The sequence below is a fragment of the Rattus norvegicus genome, chromosome 10 (assembly GCF_036323735.1).
Source record: "Rattus norvegicus strain BN/NHsdMcwi chromosome 10, GRCr8, whole genome shotgun sequence".
Classification (NCBI taxonomy): Eukaryota; Metazoa; Chordata; class Mammalia; order Rodentia; family Muridae; genus Rattus; species Rattus norvegicus.
Window position 1 is genome coordinate 86,583,445 of NC_086028.1, and position 24,965 is coordinate 86,608,409.

Here is a 24,965-nt window from a genome sequence, read left to right on the forward strand (position 1 = left end):
CCCTGGGTTGGGTCCCCAGCTCCAAAAAATAGAAAAAAGAAAAAAAAATGAAAATGAAGGAGTACCCGAACCCATGTTTCCTCAATATTGGGATGTCCCCAGTTAAAGGTCCATATGTTTGTCACTTGTTAGTTTACAGATGCAATAGGTAATTTGAACGGCAGGCTGAGGCCTTGGACAAAGGTACCTCATCCTGAATAATTACCATAACCAGGATCGGAAAACCTCGAGTCAAGGGTTCTCGACACCAGCAATGGGCAAACAGCCTTTAGATCTTGGGTGAGACCAACCCCTCGGCCTATGCTCTCTGCTTGTCAGTAGAATTCAAATGGAAACCCAGTCTGTACAATCGGAAACACCCGAGTTCGGGTGTTTTGTTATTAGTTACTTAACTATTTGTGTTCTTCGTTCCCTGAATAAGATGGATGGTTCATCTGTAGCAACACCCAAGCTTGCTGCATCTCTGATTACATCCAGCCATGATAAAAACAGCTAATGTTCCTTGAGGGTTTGCTAGGCACTGGGTGTGTTAAGTGCCCGTTCTCCAGTCTCACCGAACCACTACTAATGATCAGTTCTCAACAGAAATAGATGGAAGGGTTCACCCTCAGCTGCGCCAACACACAGATTTCCCAGTTTCCCACTCATCTCCACAGGACTAAGAGGAGAGGACACCTCTGCCGTGTCAGGGTATGATCTGCACATTCTAACCTTGCTTGCCTATAAACAGGGATTTGGAGACAAGTCTCCCCGCTTCTGGCACAGTAGAAGGCGCAATAAGGAAGGCACTGTGATTAATCCAAGAAAGGGCGAAATTCAACTCTTACTCCCCAAGCTTTCACAAACTGCTTACAGCTTATTTGAAAGGCAGTAAACTGAGCCTCACCAGGCTCACCCAGTGGGGAGGCGAGTTCACACCCATTTGCCCGGGCTTCTGGGTAGGCTCTGAAAAGTGGAAGGCCTGGCCTCAGAAGATCATCCCACCCAGCAGTCTCAAACCCCCAGCTCTCCCACCCCACTCTCAAACTTCAAAGGCTGCAGCTAGGCTCTCCCTGGCACTTTCTCTTGGGGTCGCTTGCTAACTAACCTGTAAGAGGAAAAGAGTCCTGGCACCGGGAGGGGGATGCAGACAGCCGAGGCCAGGGAGGGCTGTGGGGTGATTTAAAGCCTTCTACAGAAGTCAGAAGGTTCTATGCGGAGAGCCTGGAAGGCAGCCAAGTTCTCTTTTTAAAAGAGAAAGGAAAGAAAAGAAAAACCCTTGTCTGATCATGACTTAGTAGAGGCACTTTGCCTAACAATTTTCAGTGTCTCCCTCCCAGAGAAAGGCAGCCAGACCGGGACTGCCAGACCCAAAGGAGGCCAGAAGCCTGCAGCTGGTGGCTAACAGCCCAGCCAGATTGTAGAGAGCAGCAAACAATCAGCAAGCAGGGCTTGGAATGTTCCAGAGGCTGGAGGAAGAGGCTCCGACCGAGCCCTCAATAATTGGTTCAGAGACAATTAGACATCCATATGGAAAAAATAAAATAGATCCCTATCTCACGGCAGGCCTCCAGATAAATTCCAGATGAATTGAAGACCTACAGGGAACAAGCTGAACTATCCAAGCGCGGCTGGAAGAAGGCATAGGGTAGATGCGGGGCTCCGGGACAAACATGTAAGGAACGATATAAAGGAAAAGATGGGTGCTATCCTCATGAAGAGGAAAATGGTAAGCAGGAGTTCAGGGGTGATGCCCGCTGCGCTCGCTCTGGAGCTGACTCTGGGGCTCGCTCTGGGGCTCGCTCTGGGACTGGGAGCAGGAAACAAAACTCTTTTTCTTTTTTTTTTTTTTTTTTTTTGGTTCTTTTTTTTTCCGGAGCTGGGGACCGAACCCAGGGCCTTGCGCTTCCTAGGTAAGCGCTCTACCACTGAGCTAAATCCCCAGCCCCACTCTTTTTCTTTTTTAAAATTTTATTTTCAAGACAAGGTTTCTCTGGGTAGCCCAGCTGTCCTGGGACTCTCTGTATAGACCAGGCTAGCCTGGAATTTAGAGTTTCACCTGCCTCTGCCTCCTGAGTGCTGGGATCAGAGGAGTGTGCCACTTTAAAAAAACAAACAAACAAACAAACAAAGAAACAGATAAAAAAAAAACCCTATTATTGTGTATATAAATTTCTGCAAGTGAAGGCCAGAGGACAATTGTATGTAGTGAGTTTCTCACCTACATTTGGGTTCTGGGAATTGAATTCTTGTCAGCAGGCTTATGAAGCAAGTGCTTTTCCCACTGAAACAGCCTGTCAAAATCTTTTCTAGGTGTAAAACTTAAGACACCTAGAATACACACACACACACACACACACACACACACACACACACACTAGAATACACACACACACACACTCAGTGTGTGTCTGTGTGCAAGTATGTGTGTGTGTGTGTGTGTGTGTGTGTGTGTATTAGACTTTTTTAAAAGACAATGATTTGCAGCGTGCACTTCAGCCAAGCAAGTGCTGTGATGACAAGTGTGCACCACCATACCTGGCTGAAGAATATCTTTCACTGTTTAAAAGAGACAATCCAAGGAGCAGGCAATTCAGAGAGGAAAAACCCCCAAATCATAAGAAAAGTAGAAATGCCAGGTGTTGGTGATCTTGTTACTACCAGGCTGCCTGCCTTTGCGAGATACTCAAAAAACCCATTTTCTTCCAAAAGAAAGAGGAGTCGGGGGAGGTGGGTAGGAAAGTTTAATGGAGTTCAACTGTGATAACTAGAAACAAGAAATTCCATCCAGGATCCAGGGAACTGACAACTGTTGCCATCTGATAGCCCAGGTGCAGATTTAGGTACAAGAAAAAAAAGAGAAGAGTGTAACGCGCTACAACGATCTATAATGAAATAAGAAACCCATTGAGTAACAAGTTTCCCAAAGATTAAAATTCCATCCTGGAAGAAGCTCCTAAGGAGGAAGGTAAACAATTCAAAATAACTTCAGGAAGCCCCTGAAACTGACAAGGGTCACTAGGTTGTCCTTGCCAGAGTAAGCAATAAAAGCTGAGATTGTTTATGGATAAAGAATAAATTTACTTTATTCGTCCACTGGGATACTACCAAGCTGCTGCAAAGAACGAAACCGGGCTGGAAATGCAATTCAGAGATGGGAGTATTTAACTAAGCTTATGAGCACAAAAAACAAACAGCGAAAACAAACAACAAAAGGGGCTTTAGGACAGCACAGTAGGCAAACATGCTGACCACACAAGGATGAGACATGCATTTTGGGGACCTGGAGAGATGGCTCAGTGGTTAAGAGCACTGACTGCTCTTCCAGAGGTCCTGAGTTCAATTCCCAGCACCCACATGGTGGCTCACAACCATCTGTAATGGGATCCGATGTCCTTTTCTGGTGTGTCTGAAGACAGTGACAGTTACAACATAATAAATTAATTAAAAAAAAAAAAAAGAAAGAAGTGGAAAACATACGTTTCCTCTCTGGAACCCACACTCCTAAAAGTATGACCTCCATGGGTATGTCATGATTTTTTCCTGCCTGGTGCCTACACACACAAGATATATACATATATCCTATAATAATAATGAAATAAAAATATTATGGGCCGGAGAGACAGCTCAGCAGTTAAGAGTACTTGTTGCTCTTGCTAAGGACCGGAGTTCAATTCCCAGCACCTATTTGATAGCTCACAACCATCTGTAACCCCAGTTCTGGGGGTCTGACATCCTCTTCTAACCTGTAGGCACACCAGACATACACATGGTACACACACACGTGAGGTATATGTATATGCGGGCAACACACTCATATACCTAAAATGTAATTAAATAAATAATACATAGTGGCCAGGGATGTGGCAGAGATAGGATACGCTGGCTGAATACCTGCAAGGTCTTGGGTTCCATCCTTAAGAACAAATATTTTAAAAGTGTTTAAATAAAAATAATAGTACTATGTATGCATATATGTGTATATATATATATAGCATATATATACTCTGTGTGTGTACAGGAGAGAAGGAAAGAAAAGAAAAACTAAATTTACATATATAAACATGACCAAATCACAACAATTCTAATGTACAGAGAAAAAAAGTAGGTTGCTTTTCTATGCTGTTGTACTCTGACACAATTTATATAAGATTTCAGGGTCAGAGAATTAAGGCATTAGTTAAGGGCATTTGTTGTTCCTACAAAGGATCACCCTCCCACCTGATGCTTTCTTTTGGCCTTTGAGTGCATATTCATACATGAATACAAACCACTCAAAGACAGAAAATAATAAAAATAAATCCTCTCGAAGGCTGGAAAGGTTTTGGTCTGACCTCAAAGCTGAGGTCAAACAGTCATAAGTTCAAGGGTAGCCTGGGCATTTTTGTAAGACCCTGTCTCAAAATAAAAAGTAAAAAGGAGCTGGCATGGAGATTAAGCACCCTGACCAATCTTGGAGAGGATTAGAGGTCGAATGCACACACACACACACCACACACACACACCAAAGTAGTTAAAATAGACATTTAAATTTTAATTTTAGTTTTTGGGGTTTTTTGTTTGTTTGTTTGTTTGTTTGTTTGTTTTTTCCTGAGTACTGGTGTTTGGGCTGCAGGGTCTGTGCTACAGCAGGGACCAGAAGAAAGCATCGGAACCTCTGGGACTGGAGTTGTTAGCCATGATGCACTGTTGTGTAACAATTTCCTCAGAGATTGAAACATTCTATTTCCTCAAGATTGAAACACTCTACCTCTCTAGGAAGCCCCCGAAGCAGGAAGGTTTTAAAAAAAAACAAAAAAACAAAAAACCTCAAGCTTCAGGAAGTCCCTGAAACTGACCAGAATCAATAAGCCCCTCCCTGCCAGAGTAAACAATAAAAACTGAGAGTCCCTTTCAGCCAAGGTAAAGCTAAGCCTCAAAGATTCTCAGACCAGACCAGTTTTCTGGAAGAAGAAAAACCTAGAAAGCTGCTTGAAGGAGGGTTAGACCAACTGAGTCACTTGGAAAGGACAAGGTCCAACCTGTTGAACTGCCTGTAGACTGTGCAGTGTGCTCCAAGCTCCCAGCTTTGTGGGCTATCACCATCCTGGGTGGGCTTTGGTGATGCACCATGATTCATTTCTGCCTTCACCCACATCCCTGTAAGTAACCCCAATAAAACTCACTGGTTCAGCAACTTTGACTTTGGTGTTATCTGTGTACTATGGTCTGTCCTGTGCTTCCTATCTGGGGTGAGTAGATGTGTGTGTTGGGTTTCCCCAGGAAAAGTTTTGTCACTATATACAAGTGCTGGGAACCAAACCCAGTTCTCTTAACTGCTGGGCCATCCCTGCAACCCCAATGGGTTTTGTTTTGTTTGTTTTTTAAGTAAAAAGAGAGCTGTGATTATATCTTGAGGAAGGGTATTAGCCTCATGTGAGAGCAAAATCCTAGGTTCAGTTCCTAGCACCACAAGAAGAGAATGGATCAAACACACACACACACACACACACACACACACACACACACACACACACACGTAATTCTTTACTTTTTATCTAGTTTTAAATTTTATTACTATTATTATTTTATTTATTTTTATTTGTTCATTTTCTAAGACAGGTTTTCACCATGTAGCCCTGGCTGTCCTGGAACTTGCCCTGTAGACCAGGCTGGCCTCTAACTCAAAGATCTGCCTGCATCTGCCTCCCAAGTGGTAGGACTAACGGCATGTGCCACCACTGCCTGAACTATTATTCAACTTTAAAAGGCAAAGCTGGGGCTGGAGAGATGGCTCAGCGGTTAAGAGAACTGACTGCTCTTCCAGAGGTCCTGAGTTCAATTCCCAGCAACCACATGGTGGCTCACAACCATCTGTAATGAGATCTGATGCCTTCTTCTGGTGTGTCTGAAGACAGCTACAGTGTACTTATACACATAAATAAATAAATCTTTTAAAAAAAAAGGGGGGGGTGGGGATTTAGCTCAGCGGTAGAGCGCTTGCCTAGGAAGCACAAGGCCCTGGGTTCGGTCCCCAGCTCCGGGAAAAAAAGAACCAAAAAAAAAAAAAAAAAAAAAAAAAAAGACAAAACTGTTCTGACTGTATGGATCCTTTAAGTAGGTAGAGAAGGCAAATCCCTAAGACAGAAAGGATGGTCAATGTCAAGGGTTGGAGAGGGGTGGCTACACAACTGAGAAGTTTGGAGCTTTAGTTTGGGAAGAAGTTCTGGCTGTGGTGGCCTAAGAGAAACATCAGCCGGGAGATCAAGAGATCATGCCTGTGAGCTACAGAGTGATGCTGTGGTCAGCCTGCGTCACATGAGAGATCCTGTCCCCTCCTCCAACCCCTCAAAAAAAAGAATCAAAACAAAAAGTTCTTACACTTACAAAAGGTTAAAATAGTAAACTTTGGCATGGCAGTGGTGGCGCACACCTTTAATTCCAGTGTTTGTTGGGGAGTCAGAGACAGGTGCATCTCTGTGGGTTCAAGGCCAGCCTGGTCTCAGATCGAATTCCAAGACACCCAGGGATACAGAGAAATCTTGTCCCCCAAAACCACTTGGTATCTTTTAAAAAGGTACACATTAATTAATTAAGATACAGGGGTTGGGGATTTAGCTCAGTGGTAGAGCGCTTGCCTAGGAAGCTCAAGGCCCTGGGTTCGATCCCCAACTCCGAAAAAAAAGAACAAAAAAAAAAAAAAAAAAGATACAGTGTAGCCTGAGCTGCCCTAGAACTCAATGTATAGACTAGGCTGACTTTTCTCTGGCTCTGGGTGCTGGGCTAAAAGGTATGCCTCTGCCTGGACCTACTTTTTTTTTCTTTTTTTAATTTTTTTTTTTTTTTTTTTCCGGAGCAGGGGACCGAACCCAGGGCCTTGCGCTTGCTAGGCAAGCGCTCTACCACTGAGCTAAATCCCCAACCCTTTTTTTCTTTTTTTAAAGATTTTATTTACTTATTTTATATGAGTACACTGTCGCTGTCTTCAGACACACGAAAAGAGGACATCAGATCTCATTACAGATGGTTGTGAGCCACCATGTGGTTGCTGGGATTTGAACTCAGGACCTCTGGAAGAGCAGTCAGTGCTCTTAACTGCTGAGCCATCTTTCCAGCCCAGGACCTACTTTCTAATTATATTTATTTATTCTGTGCAAGTTTGCATACTCCAAGAGCAAGCATATACAGGGGTCAAAGGACAACCCAGGAGTAGGTTCTTGATTCTCTCTTTCCATCATGGGGACCCCACAATCAAACTCAGATATTGTCAGGTTGGTCAGACAGGCCCTTATGACGCCCGCCAGCCTAAGATGGTGATTTATTTTATGACCCAGGGTCTCACTATGTAGCTCCAGTTGGCCTGAAATCCATTAAATAGATTGGATGACCTAGAACTCACAAAGATCCTCCGGGCTCTGCCTCTGCCCCGCCAAGTGCTGGGATTAAAGGCACAAGCCACCACACCAGGTCCCAGATGACAAACTCTATAGTTTTCATAGTGTAAGACTATGAAAATAGCTGAACCCTTTTAGTCCCAGCACTTGGGAGGCTAAGGCAAGCAGATCTATGTATTCGAGGCAGCCTAGTCTACAGAGTGAGTTCCAGGATCGCCAAGGCTACACGGAGAAACCCTGTCATGATACACAAAAAGATAAAATTAAAGAATACACACACACACGGGGTTGGGGATTTAGCTCAGTGGTAGAGCGCTTGCCTAGCAAGCGCAAGGCCCTGGGTTTGGTCCTCAGCTCCAAAAAAAAAAAAAAAAAAAAAAAAAAAATACACACACACACACACACACACACACACACACACACACACACAAATTTGGCTTGGGTTAGATGTGTAGCTAAGTGGTTTGGCTCTTGCCTAGCATGCTCGGGGACATGGGTTCAATTCCCCAACTTAAATATAGCCCCTCAATTTAGCAGATCCGGCAGGTGTAGGCAGGTGACTCCCACACTTGGAGCATCCACCTGGCCGCTTCTCCCTCTCCTCCCCCACATCCCTGGGGATCCTCCGCTGGCCAAGTGTTACCGTGCGCACGCGCACATAGTGACAGGAAGCGTGGCCTCACTCTGCGCCTGTGCTGAATTCCAGCTGCAACTGCTAGGAGAGAAAATGATGCCCAGGATGGGCTCTGCCGCCCGCCGGCTGCGGAGAGCCCACACTGCACACGCGCAGACACAGCGCCCGCATCAAAACAGCGGCGGACAGCGCGTTCCCCATGTCCTGCGCCTCTGGCTGGCAGGAGTTCCTCTCAGCCGTGACCCCCGCCCGGCCAGGCCAGACGAGCTCCCGTCTGATCGGAGATGCCCCGGGAGATCATCACCCTGCAGCTGGGCCAGTGCGGCAACCAGAGTGAGCAAGCAATCACTGTGCCCCGCTAGTCTCTGGTTCTATCCCTCGGGCCGCACTCAAGTGCCTGGTACCCATCAATTCCCTTTGTCCTTCCCATGGACCACCCTTCCTATTGAGCATGATGATTCAGGGAAGAGCTGCCTTCTCAGCCCTGGGCTGTGACATCTTCCAGACCCAGGCGTTTTGGGTCACCTCCTGGAGTGTAATAGGCTCTGAGCCTGGGGTTCTCAGGCCTTAAGGCTCTAGCAGACTTGGGCCTCTTTCCCCCTCCCCCAGTTGGGTTCGAATTCTGGAAACAGCTGTGTGCTGAGCATGGCATCAGCCCGGAGGGCATCGTAGAGGAGTTCGCCACCGAGGGCACTGACCGCAAGGACGTCTTTTTCTACCAGGTGCCCCTCCCCCTCCACAGAAACTTGCCAGGACCTTGGAGACCTGAAGGGACTGGCAGCCACATGGTGCTGGGAAAGTCACTGGGCAGATGGGAACAGAATGGCTGTCTTGAGGGAGGGCCTGCCGAAACCAGAGTTGGGGACTTGACTCATCCTAGCTCCCTGGGCCAATCCTGGCTTCCCTTTGACAGGCAGACGATGAGCATTACATCCCCCGGGCTGTGCTGCTGGATCTGGAGCCCCGGGTGATCCATTCCATCCTCAACTCCTCCTATGCCAAGCTCTACAACCCAGAGAACATCTACCTGTCCGAGCATGGAGGAGGGGCTGGCAACAACTGGGCCAGGGGATTCTCCCAGGTGTCAGTCCCAGACTTTCTTGGTAATCCTAGCCAGGGATAAGGCAAGGCTCAAACAAACCTGGGGATCTGTCCAGGCTAGACTTGCAATTATTAAAGAGACTAATGGATATGTTGAGAAGAGGGACTACTTGGAAGGTTATGCAAATTTTATGTAAATCCTTTCACAAAGTAGCATTTCTGGGTTGAGAAAGGTTGCAGTCGGGAAGCTCAGCTTCAGGATGGCAACAGAGACCAAGTGTGGAGTTCTTGGTGCTGAGAAAGGAGCCTTTGGCCTGACTTTCCCTTCCCCATGTCTACATATAGGGCGAGAAAATTCACGAGGACATCTTTGACATCATAGACCGAGAAGCAGATGGAAGTGACAGTCTAGAGGTGAGGGTGTTCCACAGGGAAACAGACTGGGGGAAAAGATCAGGCAGGATTTAAACACGTGATGCGGTGGAGCCATTCAACTGGGCATCCATTCGGGGACATCATATAGAACGCATTAAGGTGACTAAGCCACTGCCTTGTTCCAGGGAAATCAGAATCTCAGTGCTGTCACTTAGCCTCTCCTTGGTCTCTGAGCCTTTCCAAGGAGCCTCAGAGACAAGGCTGATGTCTCTCTTTGAGATACCTGGACACTGCCTCTTTCTCTCCCCATTCAGGGATTTGTGCTGTGTCACTCCATTGCTGGGGGGACAGGTTCCGGTCTGGGCTCCTACCTCTTAGAGCGACTGAATGACAGGTAAGCCTGCGTTTAAGAAGTCATTAGCCTTGACTCTTTGGTATGCGGGTTAATATTTTAATTACACTGTTGCTTATTTTGGGGGAGGCATACCTGTCCATGCATAGATGCATACGTGTGGAGGTCAGAGGACAGCGTGTGCCGGTTGGTTCTCTTTCACCACGTGGATCTCAGGAACCGCTGAGGTCATTAAGTTGTGGTGGCAAGCATCTCTACCTTACCCGCTGAGTCACCTTACTGTTGACTGGTTTCTTTTTTTTTTTTGGGGGGGGGGGTTCTTTTTTTCGGAGCTGGGGACCGAACCCAGGGCCTTGTGCTTCCTAGGTAAGCGCTCTACCACTGAGCTAAATCCCCAGCCCCTGGTTTCTTTTAAAACCCAGTTATGTTCTGTGAATGTTTTTGTTTTAATCCCAGGTGTGGGATGAGAGGCTGCTTCCCAGCAGGTGATTATGATTTGCCTCATGCACTGGAAGGGGCGTGATCTTTGCCAGCTGCAGATAGTTTGATTCTGGGGACTCTGGAGAGAGTATAAATGCCAGAGGCCTGAGAGGGGCAGGGGTGCTTGAAGGGAGGCTGCTACTCTCCCCCACCCCCCGCTTCTGGTTGCTGTTGTTGGTTAACAGGAAGCTGGAGATACCCTGACATGAAGATCGAACTGGCCCCAAGAAGCTCGACAGCCCTAATCAGCAGGAAGTAGTCTAAAGAGGACTATGACCGCTTCCCCCTTTAGCCTTCTTTCTCCCATATCTAGTGTTTGGGGCGTTGGAAGGGATCAGAGTGAAATAAAGGTTGGAAGGAAGGTAGAAGTAAAAAAAAAAAAATAATAAAATAACTAAAAAACAAAAAATGCGAACACCTCATTGGTCAATAAGAAGAGAGTTTTGATGAGTTACCTACCTTGAGCTGACCTGTTAACATGTCTGGAAGGGACTGGCCTGATGGTTAATTGATACAGGAAGACCTGGCCTATTGTAGGTGGCACTATTCCCTTGGTAGGTGTTCCTGCACAGCATAAAAGAGAAAGCTAGCTGCCAGCCAGCAAGCAAGGATCCATGCATTTAATTCCCTCTGCTCTTGACTGTGGACATCCTGCTTTGACTCCCCAGAAATAATGTGTTGTAACCTAAAACTGAAAGTCAAACAAGTCCTTTCTTTCCCAAGTTGCTTTTTGCTGTGTTTGTCACAGTAACAGGAACTGAAGTAGAATTCCTAGATAATCTCTTTCCACGTTGTTTCTTTACCCCCTTGAGCTGGAAGTTTTGGGGGGTTCTGTTGTGTTGTTGTTGGGTTTTTGTTTGTTCATTTGTTTGCTACTCCCTGAGTCACCGGGACAGAACCATCCAGAGAACACCTTGGAAGCAAAAACTGGGCAGGGAGATGGGATGTTCCCTTGGGACCTACAGAACGTGGCTTGTCCTCTGGGTGCCAATTTCTGAGGCGTGCTCTTGATCCTTTTGTACACGAGCTCAGTGGCACTTGGAAAGGAGATCGATGGCTGGGGAGGTCCTTCCGGTTCACAGTGCCTTCCTCTGCTTTCCCTCTTCTTTGCCCTCAGGTACCCCAAGAAATTGGTGCAGACCTACTCTGTGTTTCCCAACCAGGATGAGATGAGTGACGTGGTGGTCCAGCCCTACAACTCCCTCCTCACCCTAAAGAGGCTGACCCAGAACGCGGACTGTGTGGTGAGGAAAGGAAGAGGGAGTCAGGACTTAGCTCCCCTTCTAAGACTTGTCCGTGCCCTTCTCTGGCCCTGGCTCACACAAAACACCCAACAAAGCCATGACACTGGGCCAGATTATGAACTAAGATGCCAACTTCCAAGTTGCTTCCAGGATTTTGGGGCAGCCACAGAGTATTCCCCTGTCCCGGCATATTACCCCATTTTGCCTATTCGGTGCCTCCTTGTGCTTGAACTCAAAGGTCACTTTAATAGCAAAACCTCCCCGCCTCCATTATTCAGATTCCTTTGTGTATGTTGTGAACTAAACTTGTCTTAGGTGCACGTGGTTGTTTATGCCCGTAATTCCATTTTTGCGTAGGCTGAGGCAAGAGGATCACTATTTGTTCAAAGGATAGCCTGGGCTACATAATTAAGTTCCAAGCCAGACTGAGCTATGGACTGAGATCTAGTCTAGACTAAAAGAAAGAAATGGGGGTTGGGGATTTAGCTCAGTGATACAGTGCTTGCCTAGCAAGCGCAAGGCCCTGGGTTCGGTCCCCAGCTCCGAAAAAAAGAAAAAGAAAAAAAAAAGAAGAAATGAAGCAGGATTTTACTAAATCTGTCCTAGCTGACCTCAAACTTGTGATCCTCCTTACCTTACCTTTTTCTTAAATGTATTTATTCTATGTGAATACACTGCAGCTGTCTTCAGACACACCAGGAGAGGGCATCAGATCCCATTACAGGAGGTTGTGAGCCACCATGTGGTTGCTGGGATTTGAACTTAGGACCCCTGGAAGAGCAGTCAGTGCTCTTAACCGCTGAGCCATCTCTCTAGCTCCCCTACCTCGGCTTTTTAATTGGAAATGTGTGTACTCCCATGCCTGCTGTATTTATGGCTAAAAGAGACTAAATCTGAGCTATACCTCCAGCCTTGTTTCAATAATTGCTTTTTCCTGGACTGTAGGCCCAAGGGCGGCACATATCTGTTCTCTGTAGTCTCTCTAGAACCAAGGCATGTGGGGGACATATATGTTTATGGTCCTGTGTCATGCCATTACTCTTATGGTATCCCAGAGATAGAATATTTCTTTGAAGGTAGCAAATCTACTTCCTGGTTTGGGAATTTACAGACATTACGCATTGTCTTATTCCGAGGTCCCCTTTTGCCTCAAAAGATGTTATAGAGCCCCATATCCTGCCAGGTGGTGCTGGACAACACGGCCCTGAACCGGATCGCCACAGACCGCCTGCACATCCAGAACCCATCCTTCTCCCAGATCAACCAGCTGGTGAGCCCCCACTCCTGGAATGAGAGCCCTCTGTCTGCGAGAGAGTCATCAGAGGAGGGACGCTCCACCTCCATCAAGTCCCATGACACAGTATTTCCTGCTCCCAGGTGTCCACCATCATGTCAGCCAGCACCACCACCCTGCGCTACCCCGGATACATGAACAACGACCTCATCGGCCTCATCGCCTCACTCATTCCCACCCCTCGACTACACTTCCTCATGACTGGCTATACCCCCCTCACCACGGACCAGTCAGTAAGAGCTCCCCCAGTGTCCCAGCACTGAGGCCTTTCCCTTTTCCATACTCTCCCACACAAAGCCACTCTTTGCAGCCCTTCTCTACCCACCTCCCCAGGTTCTATACTCAGGGCCTGACACTGCCACCAGTTTGCAGCCCTGCCTCCGTGTTCTACTACCTTTGTTTGGCTCCTGCAGGAGTGCTGCCCAATGGGGTCTCCTGCTCATTGCTCAAGGGCATGGGATTGGTGAGCTGAGAGCCATGATCGATCAATTGATCGATCCTAATCCCATGGCAGAGACTCAGCACAGACCTGATCTAAAGACAGTCCCCAGAGGCCACACCTCCTGCCAGCTGATGGGGACAGAGTTGACCCTTCTCCTCTGTCCATGCCACTCTGAGTTGCTCCCTGACTGCTGCCCGGGTCCCTGTGAATCCCTGTTCCCTCAGGTGGCCAGTGTGAGGAAGACAACAGTTCTGGATGTCATGAGGAGACTGCTACAGCCCAAGAACGTGATGGTGTCCACAGGCCGGGATCGTCAGACCAACCACTGCTACATCGCCATCCTCAACATCATCCAGGGAGAGGTGGACCCCACCCAGGTAAGGAAGGCCTCTTTACCCTAGCCTGGGGACCACAGGATGGAGAAGAAGCCACCACCACCTCTCTGCCCACTTCAGGTTCACAAGAGCCTGCAGAGGATCCGGGAGAGGAAGTTGGCCAACTTTATCCCCTGGGGCCCGGCCAGCATCCAGGTGGCCCTGTCAAGGAAGTCTCCCTACCTGCCCTCAGCCCACCGGGTCAGCGGGCTCATGATGGCCAACCACACCAGTATCTCCTCGGTGAGCACAGTCTCCTGTTGTCCCTGTGTTACCGGGAGTCAAACCCAGGGCTTCGGGAATGGGAGGTAGCTCTCCCCACTCTGAGCCACACCCCAGCTCCTGGTCTTTGGCCACTCTGCTCCATTCCCTATGTCCTTAGTCCCCACCCTGTCTGTCCCTAGTTCTGTGTTCTGCCTGCATGCTGTTCTGAAGCTCTCTTTCCCTCTAGCTTTTTGAAAGTTCCTGCCAGCAGTATGACAAACTGTGGAAGCGGGGGGCCTTCCTGGAGCAGTTCCGCAAAGAGGACATCTTCAAGGACAACTTTGAGGAGATGGACAGATCCAGGGAGGTGGTGCAGGAGCTCATCGATGAGTATCACGCTGCTACCAGGCCGGACTATATCTCCTGGGGCACCCAGGAGCAGTGATTGCATTTTCTGCTGTTCCCCTGGACAAGCCCAGCCCCCACCATGCCTGGACCTTCTGACACAATGTCCCCTCACATTTCTGAGTTCATGTCCCGTCTAGGAGCTGTTCCTATCTCTTCCTTCTCATTCCTGGTTCTTCACTGACTTCTTTGGTTCTAATAAAGCAAGAAGGCTCGATGATAAATACAGCAGAGCTTGGTCTGTGACTATGGGACACCAAGTGAGCACACCTTCCATATGACAACACATGACAACAGGCTGGCCTTCACCTGCTCCAACTTACTCCTTAGGTCTTAGTGTGTTTTCACTGTTCCCCATCTTACCTCGAACCAGCCTGTTTTCCTAGGGGTCAGTCCCTCTCTTGGGATGACTGAAAGTTCCTGACCTGCTGTATCCTCAGTGCCTATGCCCCTGTTCCCAGTTGGGTGACGTTGCCTTAACCTCTTATACTCAAGAGATACAGGGTCTAGGGACAAAGGGGCCATGGTGGTCTGAGCAAGTTAGAATAGCTAGGATAGAGGAGTCCCATTGTCTAGGACCACCATCGTCTTCAGGAACATAACCGTACTGAACCAGCCTGACAGAATAAAAAATTCAAGAGTAGTCCTGCGCCCACCATACCAGAGATGTTTCTACATCTGCACGCGGCCCCAGTCACCTCTCCATTTCATTCTGAAGGCACAGGGAAATGAAACATGGACCAGATAGGGCCCAGGAACTGAACACCAAGGGAGGACCTGGGTAGTGCCTGTCTTGATGACTCACTGCCCTCACAGGCCAGGGATGACAGGAGGCCACCCTCATACCACTTCATGGCAAACAGAGGGTGAGTAATTGCCAGCTTCCAGTATTGCCTTCTTGCCCGCTCCACCCACCATCCTATGATGGCATACTGGCCAGGAGGAGGTTAAAACCAGAAGGTCAAGGAGGGTGGAGCTCTGTGGTATCCAGACTTCCCTCAGTGCCTGGTAAAAGCCCAGTGTGTGGGTGTCCTGGAAGGGGGGAGGGGTTGTTCTGAGCCATGGGGACTCCGACTTGTCCCACCAACAACAGTCCCTCAGGAAGGCTTTGTGTAAATAGCGATTTTTTTCTTCTACAAATAAATTAAGAAACAAACTAGAAAACTGTCCACACCCATTGCTGCCCTCTGGTGTGGGTGTACCCTGTCCCTGCAGGGCCAAAAAGGGTCCATGGTTGCCTCAGATCTCGGAGCACTCCCGGTCTCAGGCTGGAGGCAAAAGAAAAGTCCTGACCTCTTGGCAGACTTAGTCCTGCAGCTGCCTCAAGCAGCCAGACTGTCCCTGGGGCTTTTCCAGAACTTGGTGCTGGCTGGGAGGGGAGGTGTCCGACAGGTCTTGGCTTGGAGGACCAGAGCTGCTGCAGGGCCTCTCAGGGGAGGGGTTGGCCAAGTAGGCATTCACGAGCTCCATGATCTCTTCCACCTAACAGAGGGCAGAGGGCAGTGTGTAACAGGACCCACTGGGTTCTCTTTTTCTTTCCTCTTCCTAAGCTCTAGGGCTCAAGCTTCTGCTAGGTAGGTTCCTGCATGTTCCAGGCTGAGCAACTTTCTCTTCCCTTTCACCTCTCTCCCTTCACACTCATTCCTCCCACCTCTCATCTCTTTCCCCACATCTTCCTAAGGCTGTCTTTGTGAGACTCCCTCCCTACTTACCCAGTGCCTCAGGCCTCTCCAGTGGACTCCTGTCCAGTTACTCTTTGTACTATCTTGGTCTTAGTCTATCATTTGACTCCCCCCAATCCCTTGAAAGCTCTTTAGGCTTGCTTCTGACCACAGCTGGAACCCGAGTATGTACAGCTGTACCTATGCCCGCGTTTTCTCTTCAGCCACCCTTGTTCTCACCTGGGGACTCTGCAGGAGGAGCTGGCTGTCACCCACCCTCAGCGCTAAGGTGTGAGGGCCTATTAGCTGGCAGGCGGCCACATGACCATAGCTGACACTGTGGATGGGTTCTGATTCACCAGGCCTGGAGAGCGACATGGCCTTTGCTCCCAGACCAAGGCAGAGCTTCTGTGGAGCACCTCCACCAGGCTCCTGCAGAGAGATGGGCGGGGTCAGGGTCGAAGGCGGGGCTGCTGCATCTTTATTTCTGGTAAGGGAGATGGCTGCGATCCGAAAGCTTCCTTGACCCTTGATTGACAGCACAGGTGTGGAGTGGCCAAAAGCACCTGGAGGTGCAAGCCCAAAAGCCTGAGAGTCCAGGAGTTTGAGATGGGCGAAAAAACCCTCACTGGGGGTATAGAGGGAGGCCTATGGCTCTGGGATAAAGGTATTGGGGCTTGGACCACCAGAGTCCCCCTTCTCCCTTCTCCCCCTCACCGTGCTCAGCTCCAGAACGTCATACCGAGCAGCGCCGAACCCCGGACACTGCGCCGCCAGAGCCAGGTAGGCAGCCATAGCCTCAGCTTGGCCCATGCCCCGCAGCCGCTTCCAGCCTCCCAGCACCGCAGCCGTCGTGCTGCCGCCGCCTCCTCCTCCCACCTGGGCTGTGCTTTCCGTCGAGCGGCCCGTCCCGATGCGCCGGGCACGCTCCGCCCGCCTCTTGGCCAGGCCAGGGCTCCAGAGCGCCCCGGCCAGCAGGGCGGCGGAGGGCGGTGGCCTCCGGGCAGGGCGCGACGGTTGTTCCCGCGGCGGGGCGGGGGGCGGCATTAGACGGTCCAGGAGCGGCAGGGGACCCCGTGGGGAAAAGTCGCGGTGCAAACTCTGCAGGCGCAGCGCCGCCAGGGCGCGCAGTGTGTCATCGGGTGGGGGCGGCCGGCCGCGCAGCAGCAGTGCGTGCGCCTGCAAGGGAAGTACAGCGTCAGTGTTGAAGCTGTAAAGACACCTCCGGGTTTGGAATCTGGGGAGATCTGGGTTTGAGGAAAGTCTCCCGTGGGGTTGCCAGAATGGTGAAATGAAGTTGGTTGGGAATAAGAGTTGTGCAAGCTTTGGTCGGTTTGGTCTGTCTGGAGGCGTGGAAACCAGAGATCCCACCTGCTCAAAGAGGAAAGGCAATTCGTGACCCTCTGGAGATAGCCCTTCTGGGTGCAGAGGTCCGTGAAGGCGAAGACACAGCCTCCACCCGGAGTCGGGCGAGTCCTCCAGTCCGACTTCCTCTGAGGTCAAACTGCAGAAGGGAAAAAGCAGCATTGAGACCGGGAAGCAGGGCCCTTTGGATGCAGGCTAGTGGTGGGGAAGGGGCAGGGACAAGACACATTTGGGGGCTGGGCCCTGGCGAGCTTTTTAAATCAAGACTACACACCACCGGCGGGTAAGGACTTGTCTGCAGATCAGCTAGCTACTGGCACGCCTAGATAAACGTGCTCAGTGATAGACAAAGTGGATTGGCTAATACAGCGCAGGGCTGGGGCTGGACATTTACTTCTCAAACCTGGTGAGCACGTCGGCCACAAGAGTCCCGCCAGCCAGGGCTCGCTCCTGGGCCCCTCGCTGCTCATACAAAGCGAATGCGTTCCGGCTCCGGGCCAAACCTAGTCTACCCACCAACTCTCGAGCCACCTAGAAAGAAGGGAGGAAGACGAAAGTCAAACCACTCGGGAGTCTTTTTCAGAATTCTGGAAAGAGCTGATCCTACTGGAGAGGGTCCCTTCGTTTTTGTTACCACCATTCCCAATGAAACAAATCTGAGACTAGGGGCAAAACGGTACCAGAGCTGGGCATGAGAAGCTAGAAAGGGTGTACCCTGTACCGGGGACCCTGAGTTCAACCACCAGTACTGTGGGTAAACAAAGCTGGAAGGTGAGTTTCCGAAGTGGAAACGAGAGGGATTCTTTCTTTGACCTCACCTCTCCCGCCGTAGTGTGGGAATCGATGGACACAGGACAGGCTCCAGCTCCGGGACAGTGTACGGTACACAACAGCTCTTGCCTTCTGCTCAGTGCAGAAATCTCTGCTAACGAAGGCACCAGCTCTCGGCCCCGAGTACGGCCCAGGGCTTTCCGAATGAAGCGTGCATATTCTGCCAGTTCTGAGTCTGGGAGTGCCTGCTCCGTCCTGAATTAGAAGGAATCCAAGGAACAGTGTCCCAAGAGTTTCTTTCTTAGTTTCTTTCTTTCTTCCTTCCTCCCTTTCCTTCCTCCCTTTCCTTCCTTCCTTCCTTCCTTCCTTCCTTCCTTCCTTCCTTCTAGCCTGCTGTCCTACAATTACTCTACCTACTTCCTCCAGCTCCATGATCTTAGGGGGATTAAAATCTGAAATCCAGGGGTTGGGGATTTAGCTCAGTCATAGAGCGCTTGCCTAGCAAGCACAAGGCCCTGGGTTCGGTCCCCAGCTCCGAAAGAAAAAAAGAAAAAAAGAAAAGAAAATCTGAAATCCAAGCACATTGCTTCCTTAAATCTTGCCTTTTTATACTTTTTTTCCCCCAAAGGGAGTGCCTTGCTGTGATTCACCTGGTCATGCGTGGGATATGATCTTGTAATTCCTATGAAGGTACTAAATACATTATTAGCACCAGGCCAGCTCTTGGGCATGTCTCGTCCCTTCCTTGGATCTTGGTTCTCCATTTCTCAAACTATTACACAGGGTCTGCCATGCTCTCCCAGCCTGGTAGCTTTTGGACTGAGGCCTCCACTCTTACCTCTCCAAATGCCCCAGGAGGTGCCCTCGGACAGCTCCCCCGGGCCGAAAGGTACAGCTCATGCAAGTGAGAAGCTGCCAGTATCGCAAGGCTGCAGGATCTTGAGTAGCAGGGAGCCCAGGGGGACCGGCAGGACCAGAGGTCTGCTTAGCCAGCTGCAGGAAAAGTTCGTCCTGGAGTGCAGGCAGGTCCCGGCAGGTCTGGAGCACACCCTGCATCAGGGGCCCAGGGCGCCGTGCCCCCTCCAGCGCCTGCAGTGCCAGGAACAGCCTCACTGCCTCCTCTCGTAAGGGTGCATAACCTGGACCTGTGGGAGGGTGGAGGTGGAGGGATGGTTTGGAGAGGGGACACAGAGCAGCGCCCTGGGAGGAAGGCACCATCCAGAGGAAGGTCAGAGGGAGTTTAAGGGCACAGGGGATGGCATGGAAAGGAGGGTACTAATGAAAGGAAAAGCAATGGTTCACAGACCCAAACTCTCAAGAACTCCTCTCTAGCCTGCTTAGCCTTTCCTAGTGAGGAAGAGAGAAACACTAGGGGCCAGATATTCAACCCCTCCCCACATTCTTTAACTGGGTACCCAGAGCCATCACTGTAAGCCAGTAAAAGAAAAAAAGTTGCTCTGGAAACCGAAACCAGGGCTCCTGACATTCTGTAAGCCTCTAGCTTTATGACTTGAGCCAGTCAGTACTCCCTTTGCAGGGAGAAGTGTCCCTAGATGAGGCTGGCACAATTCCCCCAAATGATGGTTTCCCACTACCTGTAAGGATGATGTGTCCTAGTCTTAAGAGGATAATGAAAAAAAGATAGGAAAGTGTAAATGCTTCTGAAGGAAGTAATCAGAATGAGACCCTAAGGGGTAGAAGCCGGAGGGAGGCAGAGTTTTTATCCTGTTCTGGTTTTGCTGCCTCCAATCTTAGACTGCTTCCAGGTACACCCATAGACACTTTGAGAAGTCAGGTGATGGCTAGAACCCCAAAAGACTGAAAACTCCCTTCAGCTATTCAATTCTTACCCCAGGTCTACCCCATCCCATCAAGGAGACTTGATCTAGGGTTCACTCACTCACCTGGAGCACTGACTTCATAAGGCAGGGGCAAGAGTGGGGCATACAAGGCACTACTGGTGTGCCTCAGAATAGGGTTCCGCCGGTAGATAAGGGCCACTGCTTCTGGGTCCCCACCGCTCTCCTAGAGGTCAAGAAGAGGCTCGTTTAATAGAGGAAGGGAGTTCTTTATGAGACCAGAAGGTTTCTAGGACCACAACCCTCCTGGTTCTGATTGGAGAACTTTCTTACCTGTATGTCCCTGAGCAGTAGTTGGGTAGGGGTCTCCAGTGGAGCCTTGGAGGCAATCACCTCACGCAGTGCTACCCCCCAGCGCTCTGCCTCTGCCTGGCGTGGGGAGCAGAGGCGGATGCTATGTTTCCGGCCAGACACAGTGACTGACCACAGACCTGGTGGAAAGAGAAGCCACAGAGAGCAATCAGGGATTGTTGAGGCCCCTACCAGGAAGGTAGGGAAGTTCTCAAGATGTCTCACCGGTCTCTTTGGGCCTACGTTCCGGCCCAGTCACTGAGCACAGGCTTGTGAGGACCAGACTTCCGAGACGCCTTGCCCCTTTCCCGCTGCTGCTGAACTGGTCTAGGGAATCTCTGGTGAGCACAAACCAAGCTCTGCGTGGGAGCAACCATGGCCGTGCCCCTCCTCCACGGGGCTCCCGGTACAGCCAACCTGGGGGGTGGGGTGGGGAGATAGGGAAGACATTATTCCTAGGAGGGATGTGTTTGGGGGCCTCCAAAATTGGACCCAGGTGTTCCCACCTTTCACAATGACGTCAGGGTCGTCCTCCGGAAGTCCCTTGTCTGGGATGAGGCTCCAGGTCTCTTCCCAGCTCTGCAGTCTGGACCAGAGATGAAAAGTTGGACGAGGCTGAAGGGCCTCCACTCCGTCTCCTTATTAGGGGTTCCCCCAGACTACAAGGGGTACATGCTCCCTCACTGGGCACCCATCCTCCAGGCTGTGGGAACCGCGGGGCCGTTCTGACCTTGCACCAGAAATAACTAGGACCCCCCTTCCTCCCCGCGCCCCCGGCTGGACCGCCCCCCGGGACCCCAGCCAAACCACAGCGTCCGGAGGCACAGGCCTCTCCCTTATTGCACAACCCGAGGAGGGAAGACAGCAAGGAAGGGGGTCCTGAGAACTGGCTGCAATATTCAAACTAAAAGACGTAGAGTAAAAGCTCACCTGTCTGTGATGGGCCCGTTCCTTGTTGGCTGAGTCAGTGTAACGTCCAGGGAACCCTAGGGAGAGAAGCAGGAATACACTCAGAGGCCTTGACCCCTGGCACCAATGGTTTCACATGGGCCCAGGACATCTCTCACTGGATTGAGGAAGGAGTGTCTGAAGTCCGGTGACCGGGCAGGAAGAGCCAAAGCCACTCTGGGATTGTCCCTTCTACATACAAGTCTCTGAGGACCACTAGAGAATGCCCGAGAGCTATGAGCTCTAGACTTTTATCCATTGCCCTTTGAAAATGCAAGTATGGGGGCAGGGAAATACAGGGCTGGGAGTCAGGAGACCTGTGTTCTGCTGACAGAGGCTGGACCACTAAGCAGCTGCCATGCCTTAGGAGAGTCCCCTCCCATCTCTGGGGTTTAATTCTCCATCTTTCGAACTGGAAGCCTGATGAAGTCCCTTCTACCCACGGAAGCCTCTTCAATTTTTCTTTCCTTCACCCTCCTTGATTTGCTCAGAACCTCCAGGGAAGGAGAAGATAGGCTCCCAGGAAAACTGCAGGACCCAAGACTGGGCAAGGGTGGTTACAGGGCTGAACGAAGAAGGGAAAAGGGGCCCTTTTACAGAAGATGTTCTCCAAGAGCTTTGTGTGTTACTTTGCAGACAACCCTGAAGAAAGTGACATATGACCCCCTTGCTAGGGCTCAGGAGGGCATGAGGCTGCTAAGTGCATACAATTCAGGCCAAGGGTGGTTTGGAATTTTGCCCTTCTTGTACATAAACCCTGCCTAGGAACTTCAATTGTAACCTGGGGTCTGAGGTTGGTCAAAATCAACCCAGAGCCAAGCTAACTAGACAGGAACTGTGCCACGGTCCCATTGAGCCCAGACTGCTAAAGCCAGGAGGAGGATTGGGGGAGGAGGACTAGGGACACCTGTCCCTGAGCTCCTAGGAGTGGGGTGGAGGTGGGGCACAAGAGAGGCCATGGCCTATTTGACAGATATCCTACCCATGCTGGAAGCTTGAGAACTTCCAGGTCTCACTCTTGCCCTGGGAACCTACCCATTTCTTTTCTGGAGGTTCTGGGGGGGGGGCTATCCACCACTCCATCAGAGGGCAGGTACTGATCCCCCCACCCCCCAACTACCCTAATCTCAGTCCCCTGCTTCCCCCCTCCTCCTCCCCTCCTCCCCTCTATATTTATCTGCCCTCTGCCTCGCCAGGTGCTGGCTCCTGCACTGGCTTCGGTGCAGCCCGCCCCACCCAGGAATGGAGCCACCGGGATTGCTGGGGACCCCTGAGCGGGGTGGTGGTGGGGAATAGGAACTGGACCCAGGCCACAGCACACAGAAGTCTGGTTGCCTCTGGTGGGTAAGGGTGTGAGGATGGAGGTCCTACACACCAATTGTTCCAGAGTGTCTCTCTCCCAGGGGAGATTTGATTTAAAAAAAAAAAAATCATCAACCAAGTGACCCTCACCCATTCCCCCTGGTTTCCCAGGAACCTCACCAGAGAAGGCAGAGAGTTCTGTCTTAAGTGGCAGGATAATGAGAAGTCCTCAAAGGGCCATCGTCCTGAGCTTTTTCTTTGTGAGGTCCCTGATGCAGACCCCAATTCTAGGATGTCTTTTTCCCCTCGCCCAGGATCCCGTGGTGGGAGCTCCCGCATCTGGCCCCAGTGCTCATGAACTATGAGCAGAGCGAACCCAGGCGTTCCAGCCGCCCAGCCGGCCTCGCCACATTCCTTGGCTCTGGCGGAGGCGGAAGGAGACGGGATGGGACGCGGGCCCGGCAGGGAAGGGAGAGGCAGGGCCAGGTCGGGCCACGCGTGACGCCTCCTCTGCCTCAGGGCCCCCAGCAGGTGGACAGCGCCTTGTGTGAGGCGCAAGGCCCACAGGCACATCCCGAATAGGGATACTTGCCCCTGGAGCTCCGGGGTTCTGGCCTTCAGACAAGAATCTCCCCCACATTTCCAGTTGGCCAAGAGGACCGAGTTTGGCCCAAGTATGGAGCAGGTTCAGGCGTGACGGCGATTGTAGTAGGAAGGATTGAACACGGTTCTAAATCCCTCTAGACTTACCCTCCCGCCGCCCGCTGGACTCGGGCTCCTTAGCTCAAAGGTCTCGTCGTCCTCGTCTTCGTCCCCGTCCCCGCTAAGCTCGCCGTCCCCGTAGTCCCGGTGCAGAAGAGTGAAGCCTCGACGGCAGCAAAGAAGCCACCACAATCCCCCGGGGAGAGGCATCCGGGCGAGCAGCCTGGGAATGGGGGCGCGGGCAGCGTTGCCGGAGCAGCAGGGAATCTGAGAAACTGAAGGTGCTCCGACCAGAACTCGGTAGAGATGAGGTGCGATGAGAGGAAAGAAGGGGGCCGGAAGGAGGCAGTGTCCAGCACTGAGGTGCAAGAGAACTACCACCAGAACCCGTTGGGGGCTCGATGTTTGGGCCCGGGCAGAGGAGGGGGGATTAGTGTCCAGGGCCGGGAGAAGGGAGCGGGGAGCAATGTCCGGAGCTGGGAAGTAGTGTTCGTTGTAGTGTCCAGCCCTGTAGGAGAAGTGCCTGGTGCAGCAATCGTGGTGGGCGGTTGTCCAAGCTCCAAGGAGGGTGGTGTCCGGTAGGGCGTCCGGTGGCCGGGGCCCGGGCGGCGCGCGCTGCGCTCCCTGCAGCCCCGGGACTGGCGCGTTGGGGGCGCGGGCAGAGTTCCCAGACCCCGCCTCCCTCTCTTCCCCCCCCTCCTTCCCTCCGCCTTCCCTCTTCTTTCTCTCCTCCCTTCTTTACTGGGTAGGGTCTACGTTGCATCACAGCCTCCTCTGCCCAATCACTGTTCCTGGCGCCGGCCAGTGAGACCAATCCCAAGCTCAAAACCACGGCGGGTTGTGTCACGTGTCTCGCTGAGCGACAGTGCGGAGGGGCGGGGGAAACTGGGGAGGGAGGGGGCGGTGCGATGTTAGCTACGCCCCAGCTTTTGAGGTCGGACCAGGGTGTCTGTGGCGTCACGAAGGCCCGCCTTCGTGCTCTTGTTTTAACTCTTGGCTCACCAAGCAGCAAATTAAAAACCCTCTCGAAGATCTGGAGAAGGAAGGGCATAAAACTGGAAGGAAGCCGAGCTACTGGCCTGTGATTACCTGTCACATCTTGGAGTCCCTGCAAAAGCAGAGAGCCTTAATATCTTTGAGGCACCCCACTCCAGCGTGTGAGATTTAGCTGAGAGGATTTAGATGAGATGGCAGCTCTCCATCCTTGGAGTTAAAAGAGTCCAGATTTAGATCTTAGCGACCCCCACTTTTGAGATGAAAAAGCTGAGAAAGGAGCTCCTGGAAGTCTCAGACAAAGATCTGAAATAAACGCAAATTTACAGTGCATCGAAGTGGAATGGGGAGAGTGGCTTGGCATGCTCGGGGATTCTGTGGTCTCAGAAAATCGACAGATCAGAAGCCCCTCAGGGCAACTATGCTGCATTTTCTGAACAAGAAGGGGTTAACGAGGGTGCTAAGAGTCCAGGGCGGGGTCCGCGCTACAGCCTAGACAGCGGGCGCGCACCAGTGCGCGTTGCTGACTCAGCGGCGATTCCCGCGGTCACTGGCGGAGGGCTCCAGGTGGACTCCGGTGGGTAGTGTATCCCTCTTGGAATATATGCACAGTTTTCGAGCCTTTCCTGGTTTCTGGTTCCAAGAGGCCAAAGTTTTAAGTCTTTACCGCCTGAGGCTCTAGGACCGGCGCACGACTAGCCAAGGCTGGGCTACGCTAGGCTGGACGAAGTGCAGACTTCAGGCCAACGGCTCCCTAGGGACCTGTACACCACGCCCCTTTTGCTCCTAGACTCCAGGCTGGAGCGGTGGTCTGACTTTGCTGACAGATACTAAACTGGGAGAGTTGTCTCATTTGAGCACAATCCTGGCACTTGT

The 24,965-nt window shown here is 51.2% G+C and overlaps 2 protein-coding genes across 4 annotated transcripts; one reads left to right on the forward strand and one right to left on the reverse strand.

Annotated features, from left to right (window-relative positions):
• Nucleotides 1-8,165: 8,165 nt before the first annotated feature.
• Tubg2 (tubulin, gamma 2) lies at nt 8,166-14,421 on the forward strand. 2 transcript variants are annotated; one of them, NM_001399488.1, is made up of 11 exons: nt 8,166-8,319; nt 8,596-8,708; nt 8,900-9,067; nt 9,373-9,441; nt 9,717-9,796; nt 11,352-11,478; nt 12,662-12,748; nt 12,856-13,005; nt 13,439-13,591; nt 13,670-13,831; nt 14,040-14,421. In NM_001399488.1, exons 1-11 carry the CDS (start codon nt 8,271-8,273, stop codon nt 14,235-14,237), a joined length of 1,356 nt encoding a protein of 451 aa, NP_001386417.1. In that variant the 5' UTR covers nt 8,166-8,270; the 3' UTR covers nt 14,238-14,421. The 2 variants fall into 2 exon arrangements, with proteins under 2 accessions (NP_001386417.1, XP_038942748.1); XM_039086820.2 differs by lacking the exons at nt 8,166-8,319; nt 8,596-8,708 and having other exon boundaries at nt 8,950-9,089.
• An 883-nt stretch (nt 14,422-15,304) lies between these two features.
• On the reverse strand, nt 15,305-24,038 carry Plekhh3 (pleckstrin homology, MyTH4 and FERM domain containing H3). 2 transcript variants are annotated; one of them, XM_006247365.5, is made up of 13 exons: nt 23,145-24,038; nt 21,075-21,130; nt 20,651-20,730; nt 20,370-20,561; nt 20,127-20,284; nt 19,899-20,019; nt 18,833-19,139; nt 18,042-18,249; nt 17,618-17,754; nt 17,230-17,362; nt 16,576-17,037; nt 16,099-16,290; nt 15,305-15,679 (listed from the first exon to the last, which is right to left on the reverse strand). In XM_006247365.5, exons 1-13 carry the CDS (start codon nt 23,304-23,306, stop codon nt 15,503-15,505), a joined length of 2,385 nt encoding a protein of 794 aa, XP_006247427.1. In that variant the 5' UTR covers nt 23,307-24,038; the 3' UTR covers nt 15,305-15,502. The 2 variants fall into 2 exon arrangements, with proteins under 2 accessions (XP_006247427.1, NP_001032279.1); NM_001037202.1 differs by having other exon boundaries at nt 17,627-17,754; nt 23,145-23,721.
• Nucleotides 24,039-24,965: the final 927 nt, after the last annotated feature.

Excerpts from the sequence above, each read along its gene's own strand:
- Plekhh3 (XM_006247365.5), bottom strand. The coding sequence starts at position 23,306 with ATGCCTCTCCCCGGGGGATTGTGGTGGCTTCTTTGCTGCCGTCGAGGC. Across the intron at positions 19,140-19,898 it reads TTATGAAGTCAGTGCTCCAG|GTCCAGGTTATGCACCCTTA; the intron begins GTGAGTGAGTGA and ends ACCCTCCCACAG. Across the intron at positions 18,250-18,832 it reads CTCCTGGGGCATTTGGAGAG|GACGGAGCAGGCACTCCCAG; the intron begins GTAAGAGTGGAG and ends CTTCTAATTCAG.
- Tubg2 (NM_001399488.1), top strand. The coding sequence starts at position 8,271 with ATGCCCCGGGAGATCATCACCCTGCAGCTGGGCCAGTGCGGCAACCAG. Across the intron at positions 9,442-9,716 it reads ATGGAAGTGACAGTCTAGAG|GGATTTGTGCTGTGTCACTC; the intron begins GTGAGGGTGTTC and ends CTCCCCATTCAG. Across the intron at positions 13,006-13,438 it reads CCCTCACCACGGACCAGTCA|GTGGCCAGTGTGAGGAAGAC; the intron begins GTAAGAGCTCCC and ends CTGTTCCCTCAG.